The following is a 20,812-nucleotide window of genomic DNA, read 5'->3' as shown; positions in this document are numbered from 1 at the left end:
ACCTCTAGGGGAAATGAAATGGTTGTGGTTATGGTTACCATTGTTAGACCATTATGTACTGTAACAAAGCTTAGATCATTCAGTTTATTAACACATTTGCTTATTTTTCAAACATGTAAAAATCTCTTTATATCCAATATACTATTATTGTTACCAGTAAAATAAAAATAGAAATTCTGGTCAAGCATAAAACCAGAAAAATCATGTCTGTGAGAAGGATAGAAGTCTCATGAGTCATGATCAACAAACAGAGACAAAGAATGTCGCTTACACAATTTCCCTTGTGTATGTGATGTGTTCTCAGAAACAAACAATCTCAAAGACAAAAATGGTTTTATAGATTATCTCCCTAATCAACTGAGTGCGGCAGTGAAAGACATCTTTCAGCTCTTCATCTGTGTCCAGCCACTGAAAAATGTGATGATGCAACAACTTATGGAAATCCACATAGGAAGCTAAAATAAAATTAGCAGTAACTTCCAGATGCATTAAGATTAGTGGAAATGTATCCAATTCCATGTTGTGCACAAAAAAAAAAAAAAAAAAGCCTGGGATTTATTTCACAAGTCAGAAAAAAGAGTTATATAGATATATAAACATCCTTGGCAAGAGTGAGGTTTTAATTTTTCTTGACTAATTCTGAAGGTTCTGGAAAGGGATGCCATACCTTTCTGAAAAGATATCATCAATCTTCGTTTGTTAATTGAGTGCAGGTTGTGGGAGGGAACTTAAATCTTAAAGAGAATATTGAGGTAGGGGGTGACAAGGTCTTCTATATTAAGACTTTGAATTTGATGTGAGCAGCAGGACGGAGACAAAGAGAGGACATTTTGTGATGTTTGAAAACAAAGTGTGCTGCTGCATTTGGAATCATCTGTAGGGGTTTGATGGAGCTGTACGGAGGCCCAGTAATAATGCCCAGCCACTGTGTGGCATGATCAGATGGATAGGGTCTGATTTTGACTATGAGTGTTCTATTTGTCCTGATATAGTAGCTGCTGAGTTTACATACTTGTGTCTCACTTCTATCTGCCATTGTAAAGAAATTATATGACACACTGCTCAACCGTACAGATGACTTGTCATACTACTGCCTGATACTACTAACACCATCGCCACTACTACTAATAGCATTGTGTGCATTATAAAATAGCAAAGAATAAAAAACAGAAGCAAACAAACAAACAAACAAAAAACATCCAAGAGTAATAACAAGCCAAAACAAAGATTATGTATCAAGTTTGTCAAAGTATAAAAGCAAACGTTTTTCAATTGTTTCTAAGGCAGTGTTATTAAAAGCTTTTCAAAAGTTCTAGATTTTTCTAAAGTTGATATTTAAAAGCCATCGAATATCGGCGCCATCTTGTTTATTCCACCCTAACCACCGCTAGTGGGCGCCATTTATTTATCATTTATAAGAAGAGCCTCACTTAATAACCAGTGAGCATTTTGTCATGACTAAACACGACATCGTGGGACGTGCCACATTTTTATCGTGCTTTCTACTGTCTTTTGGTGAGTAAACACGGCTAAACTAACCTATAGATTCAATATTTGTCTGGAGTTGTGTCTCATTTCTCATCTCATGCTGTTTGTCATGATGTACTGAACATTATTTCCCTGTATGCTCTCCTGCAGTTCCTCTCTTCAGCGGCGTTCATGAAGATCCAGCAGGTGGCGCTCAAGTGAGAACAAACTCTACTCTTCCACCTAGACATCTGTAGACAGCAGAAATAATCCTTTACCAGTTTATTTGATCATTCAGCTTCATTAATCACTTTATTTTGGTCATTGTTACAGTTGAACCAGAGTCTGTCAGGGACCCAGACTGAATGGGAAAGCAGTATATGACAACACATCATACACACATGCACACCTACTGGCTATTTAGTGTACCAATATTCATCTACTGTAATTTTTGGGGAAGTGAGAAGAAACCAACATGGATTTGCACAGAAAACATTACAGCAACTTTAACTTGTTTCAGATTTACACAATGTACACCACAAAAGCGGTGCTAATCTTGCTTCAGACCAAGGTGGCTGAACCCTGGGTAAAAAGTGGTTCTAATTCTGATTATAAATTTCAAGTGTAAAATGGTCCTGTATCAGGGGTTAATAGTGGGGGAGTGTGAAATTCCCTAAAGAATAACCTGAGCTCAGGCTCCAACTGATAACCCTGGAGATGTAAGTTGCTGTTCCACCATGTTGCCCTTCTTTTAACGGTGTACCATCTAAAAAAGTTAATTGTAGACTCAAGTTACCCTCTATGGTATTACCATGATCAGTGGCAATTTAGTTTGCCAGAAGGCATAATTACAGGCCACTTTAATAGAACACCTGTTCACCTCATTAAATTCATTAAAGTATCCAATCAGAAAGCCATGAAGCAGCAGCCTTATGCATACAGTCATCCAGATGATAAAGACTTGTCCTGCATCCCAAATTGCTTACTAATTCTATGCACAAAAAGTATGTACAAAATAATTCTTCCTATTGTACATGCTACTTGTATGTACAAGAAAATAGTTTGCAATTCAGAAATCCATAAACATCTGGGTGCGCTTCCTAAAGCCCATTAAAGGAGCTTGGATTATCCAGCACCCACTATCGTGACTCACCGGAAAGAAACTCACTGCAGACAGAAACAGTAGTCTGAGAACTCTAAGTAAGTGGTGAAGGACAAGGCTGCAAGTATGCTGATGTTGGAAACATTCATAATTTGTTTTTTGATTTTTTTACAACTATCCATAGACCTAAATGCTCTGCAATGACACCTGTAATGTCAGAAATGCTGCATCTCAGCAAAAGTTAAAATAGCCTTATTAAATCTATTTCTAGCTTTCATTCTCGTTCAGAATGGCCATGCAGTCCTTGGTGAGCCTTAAGAAAAAAAGCCACAAATTACAAAGGCAAAAGTGGTGGGATCACATTCTTATCAACAGCAGGGAAAATACAAATGTAGATGCTATTAAATAGGCTTGTATACATTATCTCTGGAGACCTGAATGCCAGAATCCCAGTGTAGTTTTTGTAATGACAGAAGCACTGTGAATATGGTGAAAAGATAGCTGAGACTTTCTGAATGAATACATAAGGCAGACATGGATCCATCTTTGTATATAAATTATTCAAGTACATTGTGATGCATGTTAAAACATTATCACATTAAGTGCTGCAAAGTGATAGTGGACTGTCACCCCAGATGATTTCCTACAGCAGTTACAGCTTAGGGAAGAATGAGACTTTCCATTAGCATTAATCAAAACTAATGGGTGCATACTACTCTTAGCCACACATTTTATATATATTTAATTCTCTTTCAAAATAATATTGATAATGAAATACATCACAGAGCCAATCAGATCAATATCCATCAGTTCAAATCAATTTCAGTCCCAGCATCCAAAGCAATCTGCATAACTAATTATGATGTGGGCATAGCATTTAGATGTCACTTTAAGCTGCTGGGGACTATTCCATTGAGAAGAATAGTGCCTCATACAGAGGTGCATCAAACAACTAGCTGACCTTCAATAGCAAAACACAGGCTGCATTGCATTTGACATGTCATTTGCAAGCCAGAGAGGTTTTGCATGTCATTTGCAACCTCAGCAGTTTTAATATGGCCAATTGTATAGGAAGACAGAATAAACTCTTTACATTCTAACGAAAAATAAATATGTACCCTGGCAGAAAATTTTTAATTCTATGTCTTCACTGGTTTGAGGGAAAAATTGTGGCTAAGCAGCAGCAGAAGTAGGAACAAAGGGATGCACTTGGCGCTGATATACACTGCTCAAAAAAATTAAGGGAACACTTAAACAACACAATGTAACTCCAAGTCTTCTGTGAAATCAAACTGCCCACTTAGGAAGCAACACTGATTGACAATCAATTTCACATGCTGTTGTGCAAATGGAATAGACAACAGGTGGAAATTATAGGCAATTAGCAAGACACCCCCAATAAAGTGCTTTCTGGCTGATGTTTTGGTCACTTTTGAATGCTGGCGATGCTTTATCTCTAGTGGTAGCATGAGCGGTTGGCCCTGGGTTCCTCCTAATGAAAGACCATGCTAGACCTCATGTGGCTGGAGTGTGTCAGCAGTTCCTGCAAGACGAAGGCATTGATGCTATGGACCGGCTCGCCCGTTCCCCAGACCTGAATCCAATTGAGCATATCTGGGACATCATGTCTCGCTCCATCCACCAATGCTACGTTGCACCACAGACTGTCCAGGAGTTGGCGGATGCTTTAGTTCAGGTCTGGGAGGAGATCCCTCAGGAGACCATCCGCCACTTCATCAGGAGCTTGCCCAGGCATTGTAGGGAGGACATACAGGCAAGTGGAGGCCACACACACTACTGAGCCTAATTTTGACTTGTTTTAAGGACATTACATCAAAGTTGGATCAGCCTGTAGTGTGTTTTTCCACTTCAATTTTGAGTGTGACTCCAAATCCAGACCAACATGGGTTAATAAATTTGATTTCCATTGATAATGTTTGTGTGATTTTCTTGTAAGCACATTCAAATATGTAAAGAACAAAGTATTTAATAAGACCATTTCATTCTTCAGATCCAGGATGTGTTGCTTAAGTGTTCCCTTTAATTTTTTTTGGGCAGTGTGTGTGTGTGTGTGTGTGTGTGTGTGTGTGTGTGTGTGTGTGTATCGGTCAACCCACTGCCAATTACCGAACTTTCACATTCTTTTTTGTGGTTTTCTAAGCTTGAACTCCAGCTTCCTTTATTTCTTTTAGTTTTTTCCCTTCAGTTTTCTCTTCAGGAAGTAAATGCATGCTTAGTTGGGTTCAGGTCTAGTGATTAGCCTGCCCAGTCTAAACCTTTCAAGTTTTTTCTTTCTGTTGAAGTCCTTTGTTGTGTTGACAGTGTATCTTGGGCAGTGTTGTACAAAGTATTAGAAAGCAATACTTGAGTAAGAGTACAAGTATCGTACTAGAAAAAGACTTTGGTAGAAGTGAAAGTCACCTTTTAGAATATTACTGAAGTAAAAGTCTTAAAGTATCTGATACATATTTAAGTATCAAAAGTAATTTACTGATATTTACTGTATGCGCGTTCCTGTGTATTTGAAGAAAAAGTAAAAAGTAAAATTTCAGTGATTTTCGGTAGGCATAAGAGCATGGGCGGTTCTAGGATTTCATCTTTAGGGGTTTTAGCCCTCAGTGAGAATTTAAAACAAGAAGAGTTATAATATTATATGACTACATAGTAAGCCAAAAGTTATGGTATTATTAAATGGCAAAAGTGGACACCAAAATTTTATGCATGATGTAATGATGCCAGTCTTGAATCAAATCAGTTCATGTATGTGTGCATTCTCTACAAACCGTGTGTCCAATGAATGCAGTCATTAATAAAAAAAATATTCACAAGACAAAGACCAAATCAATAAATGTTATTTTTATTTAGTATTGAATGGATTGTTTGCATTAATATTTTGTTTGTGCTACAACTCTGGTAAGAAGAATAGAGAAATTTCACTGCTTTTGTTTGCCGTCTTTGCAGCTTTCAGCCGATTAACGTTATAGATAAACGCCCCCAGCTCTGACTGCGCGTGCACGCTGCGCGTACCTGTGCTTCTCCGTAGAGCGTGCAGACGTGCGTAATGCAATCTAGGAGCAGTGATTCGCCAAACCTCCCTTATTGCAGTCACACATTTCTTCTGATTTTATTTCGTAGTAACGAGTAACGAAGATGCTTAGTGGAAATATAACGGAGTAAAAGTATACATTTTATCTAGGAAATGTAATGGAGTAAAAGTGAAAGTTGACAAATTTAAATAGCGAAGTACAGATACATGAAATATCTACTTAAGTACGGTAACAAAGTATTTGTACTCCGTTAAATTGCAACACTGATCTTGGGTCATTGTCTTGCTGCATGAACTTTCTCCCAATTAGACTGGATGTATTTCTCTTAACTGTCAGACAGAATGTTTCTGTCTAGGTTAATCTTGGCCACAGAATTTGTACGTCATCTTTGGTTTAGATCTTGTGGTATGGCCTTTATATTTCTACTCTTTCAAATAGTGATACCTTCACCCCTGCCTGGTGAAATTTGTTGATGTCACTGACACCTGTTTCTGTATTTTCTTCACAGCTTTTACAGTTCTTCTGTTATTTAATGACCTTTTTGATGCCTGGTTGTTTGTACGTTTGTACTTAATTTCTTTTTCAGGACATTCCAAATTATTGCTCTGGCTGTGCCATGTTTGTGTAATGGATCTGACTGATTTTTTCGTCTTTTCTCAGCTTCAAAACAAGAATGCTCCTTTAGTCAGCTCTTTTGACATGCAAAACTGGGGGCTTAAAACAAGATATCATGTGCTATTGTTTTAACAATCAATCTTACAGGAAAACCTGTTAGTCACAATTCCAGTATTTTGATCACTTATAAAATGGGTGGCCTCAAACAAAAGGTGGCATGTTTTAAGTTATTTAAAACATATAGAAATACATATGAGGAAATTAGAGCTAAAATTCTGATCTGTGTCATATAAGGGATGAACTGATAATCATTTAGTGTGAATTTTTTTCTAAAGCAAACAAGAATACGAAATTTTTCCAAGACTTGTATTAAGGGTTGTGGGCATTTTTTTTTAAACGGTCAAGACACACTAACTTCACATGAATCCCGAAACTTGCTTGTGAGTCTCACTTAAACAGGAACACAGAGGGACGTTCAAATAAGTCCTTGTGGACACAAATGAGCACCATCAGAGCAAACTCAGAACCTGGAGTTTAATTCAGTACTGCTGAGTTCTGCAGCAGTTAAACTACTCTAGTAATAAACCATCAATGACTCTGTATAATGATGTTCATACATTAAAGTCCTTTCCAGTCAAAAATGTGTTTTTTTAGGCACTTGGCTCATAACATTCATTATTATTTATGTTTCCACAGACAACACACAACATACATGTTCCTGTTAACCAGATCTTAGGTAAGTTTAACCAGTGACCTCTTAATGTTGAAGGAGAATATAACCTTCATGACAGTCAGTGAATGTTTGCAGCAGGGAATATTAACAGTTGCTCTGTAGACCTTCAGTGTCTCCTCTTACCTTTTTTCTTACAGTGACCTAAATGTTTCATAAAAAAAAGTTTTATAATTGCAGAGAACATCCTCTGTGGCTTTGTTTTTTCATGAGTATAAATATGAAATTGATTTAGATTAGAAATCTGAACCTCCCTCTCTCTCTCTCTCTCTCTCTCTCTCTCTCTCTCAGAACTAAGGCAAGTTGTATTTGTGATTCAGAGTCAAAAGAACTCCTACCACGTTGAGAGGGCAGAGCAGAGGAGAGCACACCTTATTTCCCAAGAGCAGGTAGATCTAAGACCAGCTAATTTTTCTTTCATAATTCACAATCACAATTCCACGGTTTTCTCTCAGCCATTATACACAGAACCCCAAAATGTAAGGATCTGCAGAACTTATTTCTAGACAAGCCAAAGGTAGACTTTGCCAAGTGCAGTTGCAGCTATTCCTGGAATATTTGTAGATCCCACAAACCACTCCCAGAGATAGGTAATAGTGGTAAATTATGTCTCAAGTAATAAATAAATAAAACATTTAAAATTTATTCAGTAGCCAGCATTTATCTTTATTATGTACTATTTCCCTTTGATGGAGTATAATTTGATTACCTCATTTGGATCACATTGTTGCAGACGCCATAACATTTAGTTCAGTAATTTAGTTGTAGTGGTTCTGACCAGCTACTCTGTTCAAAATGGAGAATGGTGCAATCGATCATTTTGCCATTAGCCATAACAGATATTTTGTTCTTCTATGAATGGAAAGAAATATCCACAGAATATCTGTAGGATTGTCAACTGGCTCAAGCCTACTACGAGATTTTTTAGCAAAAATGATCAGTTTTGGTGTTAGTGGCAGTAGTTTTGACATGGAAATCTGCTTAATTTTTGACCTAACTCTAGATTTTTTTAAGCATCTGCTGGATTCTCAAAATGCCATAAAAGCAATTTTGAAAGACAGTAACTTTTTTAATTAAAGTTTAAACGGGTACTGTGCTTTTTATTGATAAGTCTTTGCTCTATTAGTGTTGGCTGGAGGCGGAGTAAATGATTTTGAGTCATGGTTGATTGCCTACAGGACTGTGATTGGGCTATGAGAGCATACTGAGATTCCCACATGATTATACCTGCAATCAAAAACTCCATAGGGCTCTGTACTGCAGAGATCATTTATACAAAGCGCAAAGTCTTCAAACATCATTTATATCCGAAATATGGTTATTATTTTAGATCTGATTCTTTCCAAGTCTTGGAAAAAATCCTATTTCTTCGTGTTGGTTTATGAAAAGTAAAATTCATCTAAAGGAACCTTAAATTCATTTATTGAGACAATGTGTGTGGCATTAATGATTTATCTTGCTATGATCTAACACTGATTAGTGAGCATTTGAAGATCCAAGCCAACTCACTATGATTCTATAGTTGAACCGATTTTCATCTCAATTATTTTCTCATCTGCTTTCCTTCCAGTGTTGATTGAGTTCAGTGTCTGTTTGATTCATGTACATTCTGTAAAGCAATAAAATGTACTGAGCACAGGAATTATAGTGATTTGTTCATCCATCACTTTAGTACTTGCTGAGTTTGGTAAGACCTGAGATCTGATTTCAGCAGTTGTTTACAAATCTGTCCTTATGCAAATGACATTTGAAATCATACATACTTGTAAGTGAAATCATGAGACCACTGTTTGGATGTAAAAACCCTCAAATTAAAACTGAAAATGAAAATGATTTAATTTCAACCTAATTTTCATCCCTGACTGTATACATTATAAGCTAGTGATATGAATGGATGCCCTGCCAGCCTGCCTACTTCTTAACATACAGTATTGAGATTAAAAAGCCTAGTGTCCGAGAAAATTAAACGTCTCCAGCAGGTTTCTATTTGTCTTTCAGAGCTCGGCAGCTGTTGTGCTTCTCCATGAGTTGTCAGAATATGATGGAAACTGGGGGATTCTTCCTGCACTGCCTCAGTGAGCACCACTTTGATACATAAAAAGGATACAGGGATGTGAACAAGCATATTAATAGCAGACAATTTTCACATACATAAAGGGAAGTGTGGCATGACTATTCTCACAATAGTATAACTAGTATGACTAGTATAACTTTAATGAAATGTAATTTTCTTGGTCCCTGCAATTCCAGACTTAAAATAATGTTTTAATATCAGCTATATAATCCTCCAACAACAGACACAGACAAACATAGATAGTTGGTGGAAACGGTCTATTGTTGGAGGCCCCGGAAGAGCTGATTTTTGAGTGTTTTTCCATTCAGAATAATTTCCATCCTTCTAAATTTGCTAAAAATATTTAAATGGGCTGGAAAGCTCTATTTCTGTACAATTCTATGTAATGTCAATTTGCTAGGGCTTTTAAATTTTTTAACATACTGAAGTGTTTTTTTTTCAGTCTGGCAGAAGGTTACTGCCAGAGCTCTTTGTGGATTTTTTTCTTGGAGGAGGAGACCGTTGTCAATTTAGGCAGACTGCTGCAGGTGCTCAGCAGATTTAACCCTTGGAGAGTAAGATCTTTTTATATTCAACTATTTACTATTCAGTTTGATCTGTGATATATATATACATATATACATATATACATACATACACACACACAGTAGTATGCAAAGGTTTGCTAACCCCTGACCATTAATAAATATTTGGGTGTTTGGATCAGCAATTTCATTTTGATCTATCAAATAACTGCAGCACACAGTAATATTTCAGTAGTGAAATGAGGTGTATTGGATTAACAGAAAATGTGCAATATGCATCAAAACGAAATTAGACAGATCATAAATTTGGGCACCCTTGCCATTTTGTTGATTTGTGTGCCTATAACTACGTAGCACTGATTAATTGGAACACACAATTGGTTTGGTGAGTTCATTAAGCCTTGAACTTCATAGATGGGTGCATCCAATCATGAGAAAAGGTATTTAAGGCCAATTGCAAGTTGTTGTTTGTGATGGCGAAGTGAAGCTTTCTTGAAGCAGTGTAGCTTTCAACCCAATTGTATCGGAAAAAGGTTCATTACTCAAAGCTTTTCAAATCAGAGCTCGATGAGGACCTCTGCTGGTGAAAGTGCTATCACAATGTTCTACAATCAAACAATGTATTTATTTTAGAAGCACAAATTAATGGATTGACAAATTAAGGATAGATTAATAAATAAATGAATCAATATATTAAATACATGACCAAATCATGTTCATGTTCCTTTGCATAGGCATGGTAACCCCAAACAAAAATGTAATAAAGATAACTTTTTGTATGGTGAATGTGGAAATTTTGACTGTTTTTAAAAAAAAATCAGACTCATGAATGTTGAGGGTACATAAGTGCAGACACTTTTACACAATTATAAACCTGCCATACAGTCTACTGTACTGTAGGCTAGATAGATGCTTTGTGCTTAATTATGTTTTATTAACAATCAGCAATCAGGTGTCCACCTGTTCAGCATGACTATATAGCCACACAGTCTTATTTGTAAGTGTGAGCTCGTGAAATGGATATTGTAAGTGTTCTTGAATGAGTGACTTGGATGATGTATTACAGCTGCTGGGAGCAAATCAAACACTGGACCTAAAAACAGATTAAGGATAGACCTTGTCTCAAAAGTATAAAGTGTGAACCATAACTATTCATTGTTGTTATTAAACGGTGCTCAATAGGCTTTTCTTGCATTCCTATATTTTTAAACTTATTGCTACTATCCAATAAATATATATATATGACAAAATATACAACATGAAATGTTAAATTGAATCATATAATTGCCCAATGATGAGTGAGATTTAAGTTATAAACATAGGCTTCACAACAAAACCATATATATCCACCTCATTGGGCGAAATCAAATGAAAGTGTTCCCACATTTCAGAACGCGATCTTATTGTAACAGGCTCCATTGACAACTCGCAGCAATAAGCTCTCCTAAACTCGCAATACAGTAATAGATTCCATGTAATACTCCAATACAACCCACGAGGGCGCCACGTGTCACGCATGATTTTACACTTTTGAATCAGCTAAAGGGGGCACGGTGGCTTAGTGGTTAGCACGTTCGCCTCACACCTCCAGGGTTGAGGGTTCGATTCCCACCTCCACCTTGTGTGTATGGAGTTTGCATGTTCTCCCCGTGCCTCAGGGGTTTCCTCCGGGTACTCCGGTTTCTCCCCTAGTCCAAAGACATGCATGGTAGGTTGATTGGCATCTCTGGAAAATTGTCCGTAGTGTATGATTGCGTGAGTGAACGAGAGTGTGTGCCCTGTGATGGGTTGACACTCCGTCCAGGGTGTGTCCTGCCTTGATGCCCTTTGACACCTGACACAGGCTCCCCGTGACCCGAGTAGTTCGGATAAGTGGTAGAAAATGAATGAATGAATTAATGAATGAATCAGATAATGAAGCAGTCATGTGGGTGTGTGCGAAACGAAGCTTCGGACGCCATTGGTCACGTGATTTTGCCAGAATGAATCAAGCTTCGATACAAAGCTTCAATGAAAATCGGTTAATTTTTTTGACACACTTCTCTGAGCTTTGGTGGCACTGGTAACATCACTAGTTGTTCTCTTTGACTCTCCTCTGAAAAGTGGCAACATGGAGGCCTCAAAACAATTCTCAAATGACCTGAAAACAAAGATTGTTCAACATCATGGTTTAGGGGAAGGCTACAAAAAGTTATCGCAGAGATATAAGCTGTCAGTGTCCACTGTGAGGAACATAGTGAGGAAATGGAAGACCACAGGCAGAGTTCTTGTTAAGGTCAGTAGTGGCAGGACACATAAAATATTGGAGAGAAAAAGGTGAAGGATGGTAAGAACGGTCAAAAACAGCCCACAGACCACCTCCAAAGACCTACAACATTAACTTGCTGCAGATGGTGTCACTGTGAATCGCTCAACAATTCAGCGCACTTTGCAAGTTGAAGCTGTATGGGAGAGTGATACGAAAGAGGCCTTTTCTGCACGCCACAAACAGAGTTGCTTGAGGTATGCAAATGCACATTTGGAAAAGTCAGCTTCATTTTGGAATAAGGTGCTGTGGAGTGATGAAACAAAGATTGAGTTATTTGGTCATAACAAGGGGCTTTCTGCATGTTGACAAAAGAACAGAGCATTCCAAGAAACACTTGCTGGAGGAGGTTCCATCATGGTAATCTGGTTAAAGTTGAGGGTCTCATGGATTCTTGAAAATATCGTTGAGGAATCAGTCACAAAGTTAGTTATGCCGGGGCTGGATATTTCAACAAGACAACGACCCAAAATACTGCTCAAAATCTACTCGGGCATTTATGCAGGGAAACAATGTTCTGGAATGGCCATCCCAGTCCCCAGACCTGAATATCATTGAACATCTGTGGGGTGATTTGAAGCGGGCTGTCCATGCTCGGCAACCATCGAACCTAACTGAACCGGAGATGTTTTGTAAGGAGGAATGGGCCAGAATACATTCATCCAGAATCCAGACACTCATTACAGGTTATTTCTGCTAAAATGAGGCTCTACTAAATATTGATGTGATTTTTCTGTTAATGTCTAATTTTGTTTTGATGCATATTGCGCATTTTCTGTTAATCCAATAAACCTTATTTCACTACTGAAATATTACTGTGTCCTTCAGTTATTTGATAGATCAAAATGAAATTGGTGATCCGAAACCCAAATATTTATAAATGATAATCATGGAAATTGTCAGGGGTTCCTAAACTTTTGCATACGACTGTATAGTTGCGTATTTACTATACGTGTGTTGTATAGATATTTTAATGGATTTTGTATCTAGGGCTTTTTTGTATCTTAAGAAGCAAATTTAGTGTGGCTGTATATAACACCATTAACCTAGTTGCAGTAACCGATTTTAGTTTTATCTTATAAGCTAGTTCTTGAAAATTGAACATGGCTAGCATATTGCTTCTTTCTAACGTACTTACTCTAGATGTCAAACATAGAAACATATAGTACAGTTGCAATATGCAGCACAGCATGTGGTAAGTAAACACTCCTTCCCTGTAAATTGATAAGTTCAATCATTCCAAATAATGCAGAAATTGCCACAAGCAGGTACCTTCTAGATCTGCAGGCATCTACTACTGCCTGTATTGTACTCTTGGTAACTAGATAACACAGACAGGCAATCAACATTATAGTCTGTTTTTTTACACTACGTTGAATAAATGGAAATTAGAATGATGTAAATTTCTGTTGAACATGTGACAATCTTTCTTAGAGGAAAGGCATTTAAGTGAATAGTGTGGAATCAAAATATATATACAGTTGTGTACAAAAGTTTGCTTACCCTAAAATACATTGCCATTTATTTTAAAAATATGACTGATAATGCAAAAAAAATTTCTTATTTAATGATAGTGGTCACGTAAAATCATAAATTATCACACAGTTGTTTGACTGATTTTAAAAACTTGTGATAACTGCAATCATTTAAACAACCCTCATCTAAAGTTTAAATATGCTTGAATGTTTGGCCACATTATAAACACACGGGTTTAAATGGCTATTAAAGGGGCGTTTACACATCTGTGACTCATTGTAATTGTAATTAGTGTCTGTGTATAAATAGTTAGTGAGTTTCTCAGCTCATGAGGTGATACATGTGGCTGCCAGTTGACCTTCAAAATAAGGTATGTAAACTTTATAAAGCAGGAAATGGATATAAAAAGTTCTTAAAACTGCCAGTCAGAACTGTCCAAGCTCTGATAAAGAGGTGGGAATTTAGAGGTTCTGTTGATACTAAGCCAAAGTCAGGTAGATAAAAAAAGATTTTACCCACTACATCCAGAAGAATTTTTCTTTTCTCTTCAAAGATGTATATGTGTAATATATTAAGAACTGAATGTATGCAAAATTGAACATGGATTATTTCTTTATTTTCTTTTTTGTTATGTTTTGTTTGATGATTGTTCCATTCTGTTATGCCTCACATATTAAATTGAGTCCTATAAGAATTAAAATACATTTGTTTTGCCTTCTTACTTATGTTTTCTTTAAAAAATTGTCTTTAAAAAATCTTTTAAAAATTCTCCCAAGGTATGCAAACTTTTGAGCACAACTGTGTGTGTGTCTGAAAGATAAAGAAAATGTTACTCCCCTCAAAAGGTTGCTATTGTGAACAGGACTTTGGTATTTTGAAAAGTGGCTATTTTCAATTGGTAAATGTGTGTTTTTTGGATCACATAATTCACAAAAAAAACAAAAAACATATGAATCTAAATGAACATCTGTTTATACTAAAGCTATACCAAATGACAGATTTGTGATTATATTGTAGACACATCAATGTTTTGGTCAAGTATGTCCTGGTGTATATCCTGGTGGAAGTGCTCAAATAACTCCTTTGGTTATGCTCCTGTGTTTTTGAATTTATCAAGATAAGCATGAAGGATATGAGTGCCCTTTAACCCACTGTGTTGTATTTCTTCAGCAAAGTCTCAATTTACTCCTTTTGGCTTTGTGATTGTCCATTAAGCTCTGAACCAGTGCATCAAAGCTTTCCTAAGCCACTTTCTCAATCCTAGCTAGATTTCTGAGGAGTTACTTGCACTCCAGGATTTTTGTATCTGTGGACCAACAAGGTGGTCCTGAGGTGTTTTTTTTTTGCTTGTAGGTTTGTCCTGATCCATGCTGAAATGTGCCTTGTAGGCCTCATACTGTACATCTTAGCATACATGGAGAACTCTTTGCTTTTAAATATAAAGTATACTTTAGAATTTACACTTTTTATATATTATTGGAAATTTGAAAAAATTACCTGTGTTTTTCTTCAATGAAATAAAAACATTTCAAAATAGCAATTTCCTGAAGAATTATAGATTGTTTCAAACGAGGTAAATGTTATCATATTAAATAATATACAGTAAGATTGAGCTAGTATTTAAAGGTATAGATGTACACAGGGATGTACACTCTGTAGAGTATACTGTATAATGGTATATGCATTTTTTATTAATGTTTTAAATTATTTATCAGAAACATGGACAAGGCTGTTGTGAAGGATATTTTACATGGTAATTCTATGTTCTATATTATATGCTATTATTTAAATTACACAACATAAGTGTATAAGTGCCCGCCTCCGCCTTGTGTGTGCGGAGTTTGCATGTTCTCCCCGTGCCTCGGGGGTTTCCTCCGGGTACTCCGGTTTCCTCCCCTGGTCCAAAGACATGCATGGTAGGTTGATTGGCATCTGTTGAAGGCTCCCCGTTGACCCGAGGTAGTTCGGATAAAGCGGTAGAAAATGAGTGAGTGAGTGAGAGAAGTGTATAAGTGTCCAATTATTTGATTGGATTAGCAGTGTTTCAGGAATGCTGATATTTAGTGTAACAACAGTGTTACATTTCACTATTTGTTTTCCTCATTGCTTGTTATATAAAATTCTAGTTTGCAGCTCATTTTGTTTAATTTCGACACTTTCTGCAGATTTACACTCTATCCAACTGAGAGAGATATAAACGACGGGTTTCCTTACTCTATTTTTTGACAGTTTTATTGCCCCAATAAAACAATAAAACCATAAACCATAATCGATAAAATGATAAAATCATAAATAAAAAGTCAATACAAATGAAAATGTCATACCTTTTATCTGACAGATGTATATCATGATTTTATGATGTTAGGTTTAGGTTAAAAGTTCATAATAATAAAGTTAATGATTGTATTGATATATTGATATAAGATTTTTTTGTGTTGACTCCAAGTAGTTAAAGAGCCCACTTTCCCTCCCACCACCCCCTCTTTCATATTGGTTAGCCCCATTGTGTCTGCTTCAAGTAGATAGGTGACAAGTAATTAAAACCATGTGTTTGATCCAATAGATAGACCAGTAATTTTTTTTTAAAAGGGTGGTTTCTGATCCCTCAGATAAAACGGTATTGTAAAAAAGGCCATGTGTGTTTGATCAAATAGATAGTAGACCTTTTTTTTTTTTTTTTTTTTTTTTTAAAAAAAAAGGGGGTTTACGACCTCAGATGAAACAGTATTGTAAAACAAGGCCATGTATGTTTGATGCGGGGTGATAGGGTTACCCCCTCCCCTCATACTGGGTGGTAATCAAATCATGATTATGACACCCCGCGGAGTTAGGAGCGTCTCTTGGACCGATCTTTAGCCAATGGGGGGCTACCTTTAACATCACACAAGCGTCACCCTGAGCAAACGGGCATGAGCAAAAACACGCACATGCCCCCTGAGCAAACACGTGCAAATGCGACCCTCCAGGGGAATTTCATTCTGACTCTTAGATTTGTGTTTTCAGTTGATTATCACATATTACTAAGATAAAATATCTGTTTTATTTTAGCCAACTGTATTGAGATTATTTCCTAGCTGAATTTGACGAATTCAGAGTAAAACTATACCTTGATTACGAGTGAATCTTTCAAAACCCATCACCAAGACCCCCACCCCCAAGACCTCCCACCACCAGCACCACCCATGAAAAAAATATCAACATTCAAGATGTTCTAGGGAATTCTTACATAAAAGGGATAGAATAGTTGAAAACTTTGAGCATGTCTACAGTGCGCATCAAAACACTTCTGATAGTGAATATGTTCAATCTTTGTGTACTGCTCAGGAATCCTTGAATTGGTGTGTTTTGTTAAATAAAGAATTGTTAAGACATTTTTACATTAGACATGGCACAGAAGTGTTCGAATAATTCTCCCACTTTAGAAGCTAAAAAATTTGAATTGAAAATAACCCAAACATCCCATGATTTCCTGCCTTGGTGAAACCTCGACTTTTTCAAGCAGTCAGTACTGTAAATCCAAATGCTCAAAATATTATTTATTTAATAATTATTATAATTAAATAGATTGAGAAGTGTCAAATTAATTTTATAAAACTATTCAACTAACTTAAGTATTTTAAGTTTCTAGTACTTTTTTTTCACTTTTTGATTTTATTAAACAATTTTTTTTGATTTACTTAAACTATTAAGTATGTGACGAGTATAATTTCATTGTACTTATTTCTGTACCTCTGGGATCAATTATGCACAAACTTTATGTACCTATTAAACACAAAGATAACTCGGCATACAAGATATTGGAGGCTTGGCAGCAAGAACTCAAATTATGGCTTACAAATAATTTTATATTACTTAACGATGACAAAACTCAAATCATACAATTTGGGCCAAAAAAGCACCCAGATAAAGTTTCAAGGTTTCTAAGTTTCACCTAGATAATGGCCTTAAATTAGACAAACAAATCAACACTATAGTTAGTACCAGCTTCTTTCACATTCGCTGGTCAGCTAAAGTCAAAACAGGAAATGTTTTGAAAGTTATCCACGCTTTTATCTCAACTCGACATGACTACTGTAATTCTTTGTACTCTGCGTTACCTCTCTCTTCCATCTCTCATCTTCAGATGGTTCAAAATGCGGCAGGTAGCCACAAACAAGACCATATTACACCAATCTTACGTTCTTTGCACCGGCTGCCAGTCCGATACCGTATCGAATACAATATTCTGCTATTTGTCTACAAGCTCTCAATAATCTAGCTCCCAAATATTTATCTGATTTGATTATGTACAATCCTTCAAGATCACTTATGCCCCTTTTCCACCGAGGCAGTTCGAGTGCTGGTTCGGAGCCAGAGCCTAATTCAGAACCAGTTCTTTCTGTTTCGACCACCAAAGCACCGGGCTCCGAACCAGGAAAAGTGGTTTTTAAGTAGCACCAAAACGTTGCTGGTCTAGACTTAAGAACCACTTGCGTCAGGAGCTGGGGGCGGGGCTACTGTTAGCGCATTTGATAATGTACCTTAAGTATACTAATGTTTAATACACTTTTACTTTACCGCAATATGATACATTATCAGCACACATGATAGTAGGTAGCTACATGCTAAGGCTAACTTTTTTCTGTGTTAACGATAAAATAACATTATGTACTTTATTGATTACAACCTCCGTTTATACAGATTACATGGAGCTGCACGTACACGTTTTATTCGCCGCGTTTGGATGCCAATGTAGGTTCGCAAAGCCATGAGCATTAACAGTAAAGCAACATCCGCCATTGTTGTTGTGTTTGCCACTGCTGCGCTAACGTTGCTGGGTCACGTGACACGTATATAGTGACGTCACACTCAGCTCTGAACCAGCACCCGGTTCTTTCCGGTGGAAAAGAGGCATTAGATCCCAAATTGGCCATCTTTTACTGGTACCATGATCCCGTCTGCAATGCAGGGGAGACCGAGCTTTTTGTAGTGGTGGGCCCTAAGCTGTGGAATAGCTTGCCACCACCAGTCAGAACTGCTTCTACTTTTGCTGAATTTAAATCCATGCTAAAAACACACCTGTTTTCCTGTGCTTTTAATTGTTGGTAGCTTGTAGGTGTTCTTTTATATTTATGTTCTTTCTTTTTTCCTTTTCATTTATCTCTATGTACAGCACTTTGGCCAGCTCAGGTGGATTTTAAATGTGCTTTATAAAAAAATTGAATTGAAATTGTTTCAACATTAGAATTTCAAAAGTTTAAAAAAAAATTGAGGTAAAATGAGCTGCAACCAAACTATTATACAACTCTCCAACATATAATGATAAAATATTTAAACTGAAAAAAAATAATTGGCGAAGTGTTAGTGGTTCAATATCAAGTAGGAATATGGTAGTACTGTAGTTCTGGACTTATACCAGAGAGCACTGTTTTATACTTTAGATTCTGAACAGACGTACAACTCTCCAACATACTGTATAATGATAAAATATTTAAACTGAAAAAAATCAAGTAAACATTTTAAATTAATCAGGATTATTGGTGACACGGTAATGGTTCAATGTGTTTTTTTTACAAGCTATTATACAGTAAGTATGTCTTTTTTATGTAGTGAATTTCCATAGTAAACTGTTACCCACAAATGATAACATTAAGCTGGATACTGTTTGTTGTGTTTCTTTATTTATTCCTCTAGTGCAGAACTCACAATGTACACATACGTTATTGCTGTAGTCTTATTTTCAGGATTTGTTGTTTTTTTGTTGCACATTTATGTGTGTATGTGTATACATATGTACATGTGTGTATGTGGTCAAACTGCAAAACACAAACAACTCAAAATTACTAAGCAGTATTGCTCACATAACCAAATGCAATTTAGAACTAAATGCAACATATTGTATGAACATCTTGACAAACAATATAAAAACAGTAAACGTCTAAACAACATCAAACATATGCATGTACTGTAGCATTAGCCATTTTGGCACCTCGGCGCAAATTACAAATAGCGATTTAAATAACAACTCAAAAAATACTTAATAAACATAAATCACTCACCATGCTGGGGAATATATAGTTTTGTTATTTTTTAAACTATAAATTTTATACTTGTTCTAACAAAGTTTAACTAAACAACGTGGCTTTTCTCTCAGTGTTTTTTTCTAACTAACGGCACCCTTTTTTTTCTCTAAGCAATCACATGAGTGCACTGTACTGGCGTCCTTAAAGGGGCAGCACATAACATACCGGCCCCAATAACCCAAACAGGTCATTCAAACAAAGGAAGGGTGATGTCTCCATTAAGCTATTTCAACTGAGACGAGTCAACTAAGAAGACTGGCTTCCAGGAGGCAGATTTTGTCAGCCGGACGGTTGAAGACACCTGCCTGTGTTTTCACTTCCACAGTATGCACAAGTCCATCTGCACACGGATATACTTGAGTAATCAGACCTAATGGCCAGTGATTGCATGGTGTGTTTTCATGCAGAATAAGCACAAGATCTCCTATTTGAAGATTCCGCTTTGGTTGTAGCCATTTTTGGCGCTGCTGCAATGCAGGTAAATACTCCTTGAGAAATCTGCTCCAGAATATCTGCCAGATATTGCACCTGGTGCCATCTACGTCTGTAGAGGTCTTGTTGGATGAAGGCTCCTGGAGGTAGAATTGGACCAGAACGGAGTAACAACAGATGATTTGGTGTGAGTGGTAGAGGATCTGTTGGGTCGTCTGAGAGTTTAGTGATTGGTCTACCATTGACAATAGACTCAACACAGCAAAACAGTGTTGTCAACCCCTCATAATCTGGTGCCTGCTGTGCTAGGACAATGCTTAGACAATGCTGTGCTAGGACAATGCTTAGACAATGCTCCCATGTGGGAGGCGGCAGGTAGATTAAAGATCCATTTTCATTGTTCTGTAGCAGATAATCAGAAATCCTTTGTTGATTCCATTCACTAATGGCTTTCCGCAACTCTCGTAATCCACCGACAAAATTAGTCCCATTATCTGAGCATATTTCTGTGGGTGGGCCTCTCCTAGCGATAAATCGCTGTAAAGCATTGATGAAGGAGTCAGTATCGAGAGTGTGCGCAACTTCCAAGTGGATGGCTCTCATAGTGAGACATGTAAACAAACGTCCATACCTCTTGAGTTCACCTTCTTTAGGACTTCTTAACCAAGAATGGCCTAAAGTAGTCTACACCCACACGAGTGAATGGAGGCTCACCTGGTGTCACTATTTGCTGGATTTGTGGCCTGGCTCTTAACCTGCGACACTGTAGACATGACTTGAGAAGTCGGTTAATGACAGCACGTCCCTTTTAGTATCCAGAAAAGTTGCCGGATTTCTGCAAGTACCAGCTCTGGACCTGCATGACCCAAGTGAAGATGGTAGTGACAGATAATCAGCTGGGTGACGTGATGATTGTTAGGTAGGATCATTGGATGTTTAGCCTCAAAGGGAATTGGGGCACGTGTTAGTCTGCCTCCC

The 20,812-nt window shown here is 37.0% G+C and overlaps 1 protein-coding gene across 3 annotated transcripts in view; it reads left to right on the top strand.

Moving 5' to 3' along the window:
* The first annotated feature begins 733 nt into the window (after positions 1 to 733).
* The window catches only part of b3glctb (beta 3-glucosyltransferase b), a 46,903-nt gene continuing 26,824 nt past the window's right edge, over positions 734 to 20,812 (top strand). The window contains exons 1-7 of one of the 3 annotated variants that reach the window (XM_047804452.1): positions 1,422 to 1,515; positions 1,639 to 1,685; positions 1,801 to 4,343; positions 6,928 to 6,967; positions 7,253 to 7,350; positions 8,960 to 9,036; positions 9,478 to 9,589. In XM_047804452.1, the coding sequence (XP_047660408.1) occupies positions 4,065 to 4,343; positions 6,928 to 6,967; positions 7,253 to 7,350; positions 8,960 to 9,036; positions 9,478 to 9,589 (606 nt within the window). In that variant the 5' untranslated portion in view covers positions 1,422 to 1,515; positions 1,639 to 1,685; positions 1,801 to 4,064. Of the gene's footprint in view, positions 1,516 to 1,638; positions 1,686 to 1,800; positions 4,344 to 6,927; positions 6,968 to 7,252; positions 7,351 to 8,959; positions 9,037 to 9,477; positions 9,590 to 20,812 lie in introns of all 3 variants that reach the window. The other 2 variants (XM_047804453.1, XM_027137530.2) reach the window with 2 other exon arrangements.

Source organism: Tachysurus fulvidraco, chromosome 20 (genome assembly GCF_022655615.1).
Source record: "Tachysurus fulvidraco isolate hzauxx_2018 chromosome 20, HZAU_PFXX_2.0, whole genome shotgun sequence".
Lineage (NCBI taxonomy): Eukaryota > Metazoa > Chordata > Actinopteri > Siluriformes > Bagridae > Tachysurus > Tachysurus fulvidraco.
The sequence above is the reverse complement of the archived record's forward strand: the minus strand, read 5'-3'. Positions and strand labels throughout refer to the sequence as shown.